This window comes from Diceros bicornis, chromosome 26 (assembly GCF_020826845.1).
Source record: "Diceros bicornis minor isolate mBicDic1 chromosome 26, mDicBic1.mat.cur, whole genome shotgun sequence".
NCBI classification, from domain to species: Eukaryota; Metazoa; Chordata; class Mammalia; order Perissodactyla; family Rhinocerotidae; genus Diceros; species Diceros bicornis.
The window spans coordinates 12,967,232-12,977,786 of record NC_080765.1 but is presented as its reverse complement, the minus strand read 5'-3'; the positions used below and the strand labels follow the sequence as shown (position 1 = coordinate 12,977,786).

The 10,555-nt window shown below is 52.9% G+C and overlaps 1 protein-coding gene across 3 annotated transcripts; it reads right to left on the bottom strand.

Annotated features, from left to right (window-relative positions):
* Positions 1 to 3,729: 3,729 nt before the first annotated feature.
* On the bottom strand, positions 3,730 to 9,907 carry PSMG3 (proteasome assembly chaperone 3). 3 transcript variants are annotated; one of them, XM_058569421.1, is made up of 3 exons: positions 9,815 to 9,907; positions 4,839 to 5,076; positions 3,730 to 4,222 (listed from the first exon to the last, which is right to left on the bottom strand). In XM_058569421.1, exons 2-3 carry the CDS (start codon positions 5,052 to 5,054, stop codon positions 4,070 to 4,072), a joined length of 369 nt encoding a protein of 122 aa, XP_058425404.1. In that variant the 5' UTR covers positions 5,055 to 5,076; positions 9,815 to 9,907; the 3' UTR covers positions 3,730 to 4,069. The 3 variants fall into 3 exon arrangements, with proteins under 3 accessions (XP_058425404.1, XP_058425407.1, XP_058425406.1); XM_058569424.1 differs by lacking the exon at positions 9,815 to 9,907 and adding an exon at positions 5,687 to 5,705; XM_058569423.1 differs by lacking the exon at positions 9,815 to 9,907 and having other exon boundaries at positions 4,839 to 5,533.
* Between the last annotated feature and the right edge of the window lie 648 nt (positions 9,908 to 10,555).

Genomic DNA, 10,555 nt, shown 5'->3' with positions numbered 1-10,555 from the left:
CCTTTCCCACCTGAGCCGTCCTCATCCCCACACAAGACATGGTTTGTCCTCTGTTCTCTGGCTGTGATGCCAGACAATAAACCCAAGATGACAGAGCACCTCTCTGCAGCCACCCTCCACAGCACTCTGGTTTCTCTGATTTTATTCTCATCAATTGGGCCATCATTCTAGTCACTTCCCCGAGTGCCCCTCTCCTGATTTCCAATTTCACTCCAAAGCGCTGAACAGAACAGCCGACGCCAGCTTCTTCAGCTGGTCCCCATGTGCCGCTGTCTGATTCCACGGGTTCTTTGTCATAATTGGTTCAGGTGGGTCCAGGGCTCGGTGGAACCCCCAGATAAGCTGCTCAGGATGGTAACCAAGAGCAGCCGCCCTCCCTGGCTTCTCTTGACCTCCAAGGGCACCCACTCGCCCTTGGCTCTGAGCTGGAGCTGCGTGCCCACGTCCACTTAGGAAACGGAGGGAGAGGGAGGGAGGGAGGGGAGCCGGGGGGCCTCAGCTTGCAGCTCAGTGGAAAACCATGTTGAATGAATCACACCACGTGGGGCCAAGGACATGGCCTTGAAAGGGTGAATCTCATCTACCAGTGCGTGCCGCAGGGGCTGGCAAATCAGCCCATTGTTCATTATCTACATTCGGCCGTAAATTGCTGGAAGTTGTAATTACAGTCTGATCGCTGGGTAAGCGCCATATGCAGCCTTTCCATCTAAAGGAATAACAATTTCCACAGCACAGACAGCCCTGCCTGCGGAAACCACAGCTTTATAGGTCTCTTTATTGGAACATGTATCTCTCTTCCTGAATTATGGCAGCTGGGAGCAGAGCACCGCGGAAAGCAAAGGGCCCGGAGCTCTTCCACACGAGTCCTGGGTCTTGATTTATAAGGCAGAGCAGAACAGCAAGGCACTGGCTTCAGTGACGGAAGCATTTAGTCTCAGTCTGTATTTTTTAAGAGCTACCAGACAGCTTCGGGCAGCTGTAAATAAATATGACTTGGAGAGGGCGCTAGGGACCCTGATTTCAATTATATGTCAGTTACACCACCACCTTTGGGGTGGGCAGCCAAGGGACAGCACAAGTCACACGGGGCACAACTGCGTTTACATCCGGGGCCACCTCTGATCACCAGGGCATTGCTGAGCGACTCACCTTGTCTTTCTGAGCCTTAATTTTCTCCACTGCCTACCTGCCTCTTAAAGGCGGTGATGAGAACTCAATCAGATGGTATGGGCGCCACCAGTGCCTGGCTCATAGGAGGCCCCACAAAGAACCCGGGAATGAGTGTCACTGAGGGGCCCGGGGACGGGTGAGCAGCATGGACTCTGGGGACCTCCGCTAGGGTTCAAATCCCAGCTCTGCCACTCAGGGGCAGCTGTGACTCTCCATGCCTCATTTCCTCGTCTGTAACAGGGAGATGACGAGAGCCTCGACCTCACCCAGGTGTTGTGAAGATTAAACACGTTACCACACGTGAGAAAATGCTGACCGCAGAGCCGTCGTGGCCATGGGCAGCGTGAGCTGGTCCTATTGTTACGCATTTAGGACCCAATCAGAACACCACGAGCTGCACAGCTGGATTTAGGCTCAGACTGAAGCTCCATCCATGCCCCAGGTCCCCACTTGTTACATGAGAGAAGCCTCGGTTCCATGGACAAAACATCTCATGTTTAGATGACAAGGGTGAATAATTACAGGCTGACACTGAGCTAAGAGATGTCTGCATAATGCTGCTCTGAGGTATTAATCTGACGAGGCCACGCCCAGGCTCCAGGACGGGGGCTGAGTGCTCCAGCAGCTGGCTCCCCAACCCCCAGTTCCCTTTATCCCACAGTGACTTGACCCCCACACCTGTCACGACACACAGTCACCTTCAGGGTCCTCACTTGTGTGTGGACAGTCCTTTCCCTTCTTCCTTGGTCAGCTCCTTTGTGCCCTTGAAACGTGTGTTGGTCCAGGTCCTCCAAGAGGCAGACGCCACGTGGGGTTCGCCACGTAGGATCTGATCAGGGGAAATGCCGGTGTGGGAACAAGCGGAGAGGGAGCTAGAAGGTCGTGGGAGCCAGGAGGCTGCGGTTCAAGTCCACCCGAGGGGCAGAAAGAGGATGGTGAGCGGGAGCTGTGCTGTCCGGGAACGTGGGGCAAAGCTGTTGGGAGGTCTTTGAGCCAAAGCTGGCCACAAAGGAAGCCTGTGTCTCCCGGAGAGGGCCCTGCCTCAGTTTCCCCTGGTGTCCCCAAAGCACGCAGGTCATAGTAGGGGGCAGCCCAGGGACAGCCTGCGAGGCGCCTCTCCTGCTCCAGCGTCAGCATCTCCTCCAGGAAGCCTGGCGGATCCCCACCTGTGACTCCTGGCCTCCTCATGCTGAGGTTACCCAGTCACCCCGAAGCCAGTCTGTCCCTGCGGGTTTACCCAGCTGTGCCCTGGATGAGACTATGAGGTCTGCAAGGACAGGGGCCTGCAGGGCTGATGGTGGCCCTGCAGGGACACAGCACCGGGCACACCCAGATGCTCAGTTTGCTGAGGGAAGAGCCCTTGAACAGTTTTCCTGTCCCATCTTCAGCAAACTCACGCTCCACGTTATTTTTAAATTGGACCGGTGGTTGGACCAGTCTCTCCCATCACCTGTTCTGGAGGGTGAGAACAGGAACTTGCAGGATTTCAGAAGCTGTTGGTTCTGAGAAACCAGATAGATACCCCTTCTGATCTCAGGAACACACAGATGCCACTACGGTGTTTCCTCACATGAACTTAAGAAGTGATCCTAAATGCCCGGGGAGGGCGTCCGGGGGCTCCCTCCATTTCAGGGATCCCAGCTGGCTTTGCTTCTGGGTCTCGTCTCCTAACTCAGCTCTCCATTGCCCCATTTTCTCACGAGACTGAGTCCAATGGCACAAAGATTTAACCTGCTGGTTTCTGGTACCACCAGTGACCACATCCCTGCAGCTGGAGGGAGCACGAGAGAGAGCCCAGGTGGGTCCCATGCTGCTCTCTGCTGGAGGCCGGGGCAGTCACGGGCCGACTTTCGTGGCATAAACGCCATCCTGAAGCTAGTGCCTCACCCCGTGCTTCTGCAACCCATGGGAATACTCCCTGAGATTATTTCCAACGGACAAACTGACCCGATTTGAAAGCCTTTCGCCGGCTTCTTGCTGAGCTCAGCATCGAGTCCCAAGGCCTCAGTGCAGCACAGCAGGCCCTCTGCCAGCTCTCTGCCACCTCGGGCTCCACATTCAGCCAGCCCGACATCCTGCCGTCTGACTTCAGCAGCGCCCTGCCCTCGCCGTGCTTCTCCCACCACTCAGCAGTCCCTCCCTACAGAGCCTTCCCGGGCAGTCAGTGGCTGCCTAGTCTGCCCTGGCCGGCCCTCCCCTGGCTGCCCCCATGCCCGTGGGGTGACATGCATCTGCTCCCCAGCTTTTGAAGATGTGGCTCCTGAGGCTGGGTCTCTGCTCCCTGGTTACTAGCACAGTAACCAGCACACAGCAGGACAGTAAGAAATGTCTCTGGAATGGAAGCTGACAGCCCTCCAGCTCCCCAAGCTCACTCAGAGGAATCACAGGAAGAGGAGCAAAATGAAGAGGGTGCTCACAACCAGCTGCCCGGACCCGTCTCATCCACGTGGACCACAGACTACACTTTTGCCAAAAAAGTTTTCCTCCTACCTAAGGCACGCTAACTGCACTTACACTGTGTGACTGAAATTTCTCAGCACTGTTAAGAAGAATGATGAAGTATTTGGGATATGAATTTCTTTTTAATAAAAAAAAAATTTCCTCTAACAATTGATACTTCACATCGAGGGCATGACTCAGGCCCAGTAACTCATTCTTTCAATTCCCAAATGTATGCCACTATTTGGACCCTGGTGAGAACCATTCATAACTCCCCCAAGACACATTCCACGTCCTCCATCCATTGATGATCTTAGCGACCAAGCAAAGAGTCACCTGAGACATGCATACTTCTTCTTCCTTCTGACTAAATGAAGAAAGAGTCTTCACATCATTGAGGAGGTGTCTTGAGTTTCCACTTGGCCCTGCTGCACAGCAGGTGTGGCCGATAACTCCAGGGTCACCACACCTGGCACATCTGGATCACCTCCTTCAAGGCCTTCAGCCCCTCCATGCTTCTGTCCTTCACGGCCACGGCCAGGAGAACTGCTCTGTTTCCAGCTTCTTGAGACACAAATGTCACCAGGTTCTTTGCAAAGACATGGATGAGAGGCTGGAGAAGAAAACCATTTTAACTGCAAGAAATCTGTTTTTCCCTTAATGCCTTCATTAACCATCCTCTAGGAACCCAGACTGGCTTCCCACACCACCATTAAATCCCCGCCCGATGAGCTCAATGCAACAGTGATTCCGAGTTCAGTGAGACTCAGAACACTCCATCGTAAACACACTGCTAAGGAGGCATCATTACATTCGTGTCCTCGGTGCCTCCTGACTTCTCCGTCTCTTCTGGCACTCTCTTATCTGGAAGGACTAATAAAAGACAAGTCTGCAGAGGAGAATCTGTCAAATCTCACAGGCAATCTTTCCAGAATGGAGCACGGACAGCCGCTCATTACCATACATATCATAGCAGGGTCAAACTGAGAGGGAGGCTCACATTACAAAATCAATATCTCTGCTTGTCTGCTAGATAAGATGCTGATGGGCTGGGAAAGGCATCCACCAACGGCAGACGGATGCCCTCAGACCCACGAAGGCCTCGGAAAAAGCTGTCACCATGCGGACGGGGCTTGCCTATCAGACACTCCATGTCCCTATTATAGACAAATTATAGCCACAGAAGCAGTTTCTCCTTCACTGTGGGGATCCCTTCCCAACCACTTTACCTCATCCTGCCCCAGGAGGACTTTAGTGGTGAGCACCGGCTTGCTGAAGTCATTGGCCACATTGCTGGGTTCCAGGGAGACCAGGGTACCCATCTTCCCGAACTGGGTCACCACCACGAGGATGTGACTGCTGAAGGCTGTGCAGACCACCTGGGTGGGGACTCCACACACCACTTCAGTCCTCTGTTTCGATACCACCAACGGTTTGCCTTCCATGGCTGGGCCTCTTCAAAGGCACCTTTAGTTTATGTGAAAAAGAAAAAAAAGGACTAAGTCAATCCAACCACGTCAGATCTGCCTTGGGGCTCCAAGATAAGTGCCACTAGTCTTTAAGACAGAAACACAAGGAGGCCCGTTCAGAGTGAGCGTCTGTCTGCCCATCAGGCTCCACCCAGGGCTTGGTGGATTCGCTGATCGGACACACGTGTGTGCATGGACAGCCCGGTCGGAGATGCAGACTGTGCAAACACGCTTGTCTCTGCAGGCAGGGGGGAATCTCTCTCCCCGAGAGCGGCATTTCCCGCGCGGGGCCTGCCGTCTGCCTTTCTGTACGACCCCACTGCATCCCGCGGCACCATTCGGGCCCGGGACCCTCAGTGGCGCCTGGGGAGGGAGGCAGGCGCCGCAGGCGCACCACCCGGCCGAGAGCAGGGGGTCCCGCCCCACAGCACCGCCCTCCGCTCCGCCCCCGGAGGCTTCTTTCCGTGTTTGGAGAAACCACCGGTCTCGCGGGAGAGGCAGAGCCACCCACAAGGCGGGAGCAGGGGACGGCAGGGCCAAGAAGGGTCCCCCGGAACGCCCACCCTCCCTCAGACCCTCTGCCAGCCCGCCAAAATGCCCACACTCACCGCGCCGCGCCCGGAAGTGACGCAGCGTGGGCCACTCGGGACCCCCAGCGCGCCGCAGCCCCGCCCCCGACAGGCCCCGCCCCACCTTCTCAGCGCCAGGCCCGCCCCCTCGCCGTGCTGCCCCTGCCGGAAGTGCAGTCTGCGTGATTTCCGGTCCCCAGACCGGGGCCTCAGGTTCCGGAGCAGTGGGGTTCCGTTCTCCCACGAAGGGCCTGGCCGGGCACCTTGGGTCCCGGGGTCCGCTGCTTGGGGACAGAGGCTGCAGCCCCAGGCCCTCAGCAAAGGGACCTCTGGCTTCTCCAGGAGGCGGTTCATGGAGACCCCTCACCTCTGTGGTGGGGGAAACCTCAGAAATGGGGCTCTGGCCCCTTGGCTGTGGGCTCCAGGACCCCCTCCTAGACAGGGAGCTGTCAGGGGTAACCCAGGGCCGGGCAGGAGTTCGAACCGGACACAGACTGCATTCAGGGCTATTGACGTTGGGGACGAGAGGCTCAGTGCAGAGCCGGGCTCAGTGCCAGTACTGCATGGCCGGTGGGGTTTACCGCCCAGGAGCAGATGGGGTCCGGGGCGAGTGACGACCGAGAGGGGCCCCCGGGGGTGGGAGATTCCAGCTAAACCAGGCCAGGGGGAGTCTTGCTGAAGGCAGGCCGGGTGCCCAGAACACCGGGGGTTGGTGGACGGTGAGGAATCCAGTGGGAAACAGGGCGATCAGATGTGGAGGGTGGGGTTGCTCGCTAAAACTGAAAAATGCAGAGACCACACAGGAGTCTGAAAGTCAGAGCCTCACTGAGAAGGAGTTCAGGGAGCCTGGGTAGAGTTTTCTAGGAGAGAATCTTCGCAGAGCCCTCTCTGCTGTGAAGTAACAGCCCTTTCAACCCCTCTAGAAGCCCATCTGGGATATCCTCCCGTGTCACTGGCACTTACTGTGTGCCAGGCATTGTTCCCAGTGCTTTATTTATGGTAACTTATTGAATCTTAACAACCCCATTGAGTAGAAACGTTATCATCCCCTTTTTTATAGACAGGATGTTCAGGGTTGGAGAACTTGCCCAAAGTCACAAAGCTGGTAGGGCTGGTTCTGGACTCCAAACCCTTACCCTTAATTACTGGTCTGGTGGCACACGTGCCCAGGTAAAGGGGAAGAGGAGGGACCAGTGCCGCCCCTTCAGCGGGATGATTTCTGGTTCCTCCCCGAGAACCCTGAGAGACCCCCACTGCTTATCCTCCCTTTCTCCCAGCTGGAAGTTTTATTGGCAGGTGGGGGAATCTTGTGCTGATACTGCAGTAATTTGAGCCTTCAGACTCTTCCTCGGGGGATTAATAGCCCTTCAAAACCCCACCCCCAGAAGCCTTTCTGTCCAGTTTGCTGACAGCCCTGTCCAGGTGCAGTTCTCCCTAGCCTAGTCTGTCCACACCACTTCACCCCTTAGGCAGCCCTAATGTCTTTACTCCTTTCCCATGACTTAGTGATTCTCTCTACAATCTAAGTCAGGTCAAATGAAGCATGCTCCATCCAAAATGATTTCTGGTGGCCTAAAATAAAAGGCATGTATAAAAAAACATTATCAAGATAGACGTAAAAATCAAGAGGAAACTTGTTTTTGAGCTTTCTTGCAGCCAGTTCACAGAGGGAAAGATTATGAGATTCCTGGTTCCAATACTCAAGAAGGAGGAGGCATATCAATTTCTCAGGAGAGTCTGAGTTTTGGTTGCTTCTAAATTTAAACACACATCCACCCACACACACCCCAAAGCAAATTGCCAGTGTACTGCTTTGCCATTTGAAACCTTCAAAAAGTTCTTTCACTTTTAGGCACCTGTTCATGTATTCTCTCTCTGTAGGCAAATAGACACCAGAAATCTGGCCCCCTCCTCCAAAAAAAAAAAAAAAAAACTCTGAAATAAACTTATCACTTTTGTAAAAGAGATGTTGAAGAACAAAGTGGATGATGTTTTGATGACACTGTTAAGCAAATATGGAAACGCTTGTCATTTGGCTATTTTTTGGTCTAGGTCTTTGAGTATGAAGGAAACGAGAGATGGGAAGTTTGTCCTAGGATGGGTGGTGGCATTCTGCAGAGGGGGCTTCCTGTGGCCTAAATGGACGTGTGGGCAGAACTGACACACTTAGAATAATGGAGGAGGAGCCCGTTGTCTGCTGTTGACTGCTCTCCAGTGCAGAGCAGTCATTGGACCGGAAGGAAAGATTTCTGTAGTGAATTCACTTAAAATGGGAATCAAATAGTCTCAAGAGTAGGCAAAACAGTTTGAGGATTTATCTTGAAAAGTCAAAAAAAAAGGGAAAATATCTTGAATGTGTCTTATAGTCAAGGAATTTTAGGTTATTAATGCAATTATACATTAATTTGTAGAACCAACAAAGAATTAATCGAGTGTTGATTTGGCAGGGTCATAATTCTTCCAGCAAATTGTATGATAGCTCAACACATTATCCTTCACATGGTGTGTGATTTTCCCAGCTCCGTTAGAAAGAGGATTGGTTTTGCTAAAATGTATGAGGGCACCATCAATTTTCCCAAGAGCCTCTCTTAATCCTTTGATATTCAAATCGCTTCCTGTTGAAGTACGTCCTGTCATTGGCGCTGTCAGATTCCTCCTCCTCAGCGCCTTGCCTGTCTGCGGCTGCCAGGCCCTCCCACGCTGGCCCGTGGCTTTGGGCTTGATCTGAACATGTCTCAGTGTTGCATTTATGGGCTTTCTGAAATCTTGCATCTTTCATAAGATTTACAATTTGGGTTTGCAGTTGATTTGCACTATGCTTCCGCAGCTTCACAACATGATTTCCAGGCGTTTCAACGTCGGGTGTGTGTGAGAGATTCTGGAGCCACGCCGGGAAGGGTATTTGAGTGGAGCCCGATTATGTAAACGGTCAATTCAGTAGCGAAACTCTGTGTTATGACATCTCTAGTTTCCTCTGCACGCCCACAGGCACTCAGGTAACCGGACTTCAACCATCAGGACCTCCTGGGTGTGACAGTCCTGGGGTGGATGAGTCCTTGGGCTTCAAAATCAACCTCTTTGGCCCCTTACTAACTTCGTGCTTTGCGGCAACCTGCCCTGTCGGCCTCAGTTTCTCAGCTTAAAAATGGAGGGAACGATTGTGCCTGCCTCTCGGTATTGAGTGAGGTGATCCCTGCGCAGTGAGTCGCTGGAACTTGATGAATTTAGCTACTCAATTTATCATTGACCCACTGTTCTCTCATCTTTGCATAAATAAAATCCTGCTGCTGTATACCGGATGAGGAGCAGCCTGAGTGCAAATCACCACTGGGACGCGGGGGGACTCACGTTCAAGGGTTCAAGGCGCTGTCTGTTGCCCTTGACCCTCGCGGCCTGAACGCCCGGGCCTCACAGGACGCTCTCTCCAGGCTGCCAAGAGGGTGACCGCCAGGCTCTCCGGGGGCCCCAGGGTCTGCCCGAGTAACGGTCTTGCAGACACAGCATTCTCCCTAAGGTCTTGTGTGACGTGGTGATAGGTGGCACCATTTCATTTATATGAATGATAATCACTCTCACGTCTCAGCTGGTTTGTGGAGAGGAGCTGGGTAGTAATGGGGATTACACTTGTGATGCAGGCCTGAGACATGGGCATTAGATCTGGATATTTTATTGTATTTACAGTACAGGTATTTTGGAATGAGTGGGGGAAGAGGTATCCGTTAGGATTCTTTCAAACGTAGGTGACAGACACCCGTGTGAAACCATCTAATGCCCCTAAAGGGGAACAGATGGGCTCATACAACTGGAAAACTCGAGACCCAAACAATTTCTCTCTCCGTCTCTTCTCTCTGCAATTGTGCTGGCTTCGTTCTCAGACGGGCTGTCCTGTGTTGTGGTAAAATCACCAGCCTCCGCACCCCAGTAGCTTTTCTTTCCCAGTATTCTCAGTAAAAGTTCCAGGATTGAATCTCCTTAGACCAACCTGGCTCATATGCCCTCCCTGAACCAATCACTATTTAAAAAATAAGTCAATGTAAAAGCCACTTTCCGTGCATTTGGGAGATAAAAAGTAATGTATGCCGAAGGAGAAATCATAAATGGAAATTACAAAATATTTAGAACGCTCCCCTCTCCCCTCCCCCCAGCCCTTGGAAACCACTCACTTACTTTCTGTTTCCGTGGATTCGCCTGTTCTGGACATTTCCTGTAAATGGACTCATACACTCTGTGGCTTTTGTGTCTGGCTCCTTTCTCTGGGCATGGTGTTCCCGAGGTTCATCTACATATCAGTGCTTCATTCTTTTTGGAGAAACCAATTCTTGCCTGCTGAGTAATTGGGAGGATTAAATGACATCACATTTGCCAAAGGGCCTTGTTTAGGGCCTGACACACAGAGGATATTTAATCAAGTTTCCTTCCTGTCATGAGTCACTGGAATCCGCTGGCGATGCCACATTCCTAGGCCCTCATGTGACCAATGGCTCCAGGCTCTCTGCACTCCAGGCTTTTCAAGGAGCAGGAAGGCCAGGAATGGCAGTGCGAAGTGATCTCTCTGGTCCCCTAAGTCTCCTCGATGGGTGTAGTGACCATCCAAGCCGGCTCCGATGGACTTTACAGTCATGAGGTCATAATGCCACAGTCCCCTCTCTGGAGAAAGGCTGTGACTGCAGAAGCTGGATCGTGCTATATTAGGACATACATTTATAAACAGGCACAAAAGGCTGCAGAGGCAGCAAGGCTAGGCGCAGCCACCGTGGCCCACTTCACGCTGTCTATAGATCTTTCTCTACTTGGCGACCCTGCGGCTAAGGACTGAGAGAGACTCTGTGCTCTGTGGAACCCGGTTTTGCCCCCAGCCTCACCATTGCCTTTTCTTTGCCCCAGCTGGGTTTGCCTGAACCTGCTGGC

Coding starts and splice junctions, on each gene's coding strand:
- PSMG3 (XM_058569421.1), bottom strand. CDS start 5,054: ATGGAAGGCAAACCGTTGGTGGTATCGAAACAGAGGACTGAAGTGGTG. Junction 4,223..4,838: donor TCCTCCTGGGGCAGGATGAG/GTAAAGTGGTTG, acceptor TTTCTTCTCCAG/CCTCTCATCCATGTCTTTGC.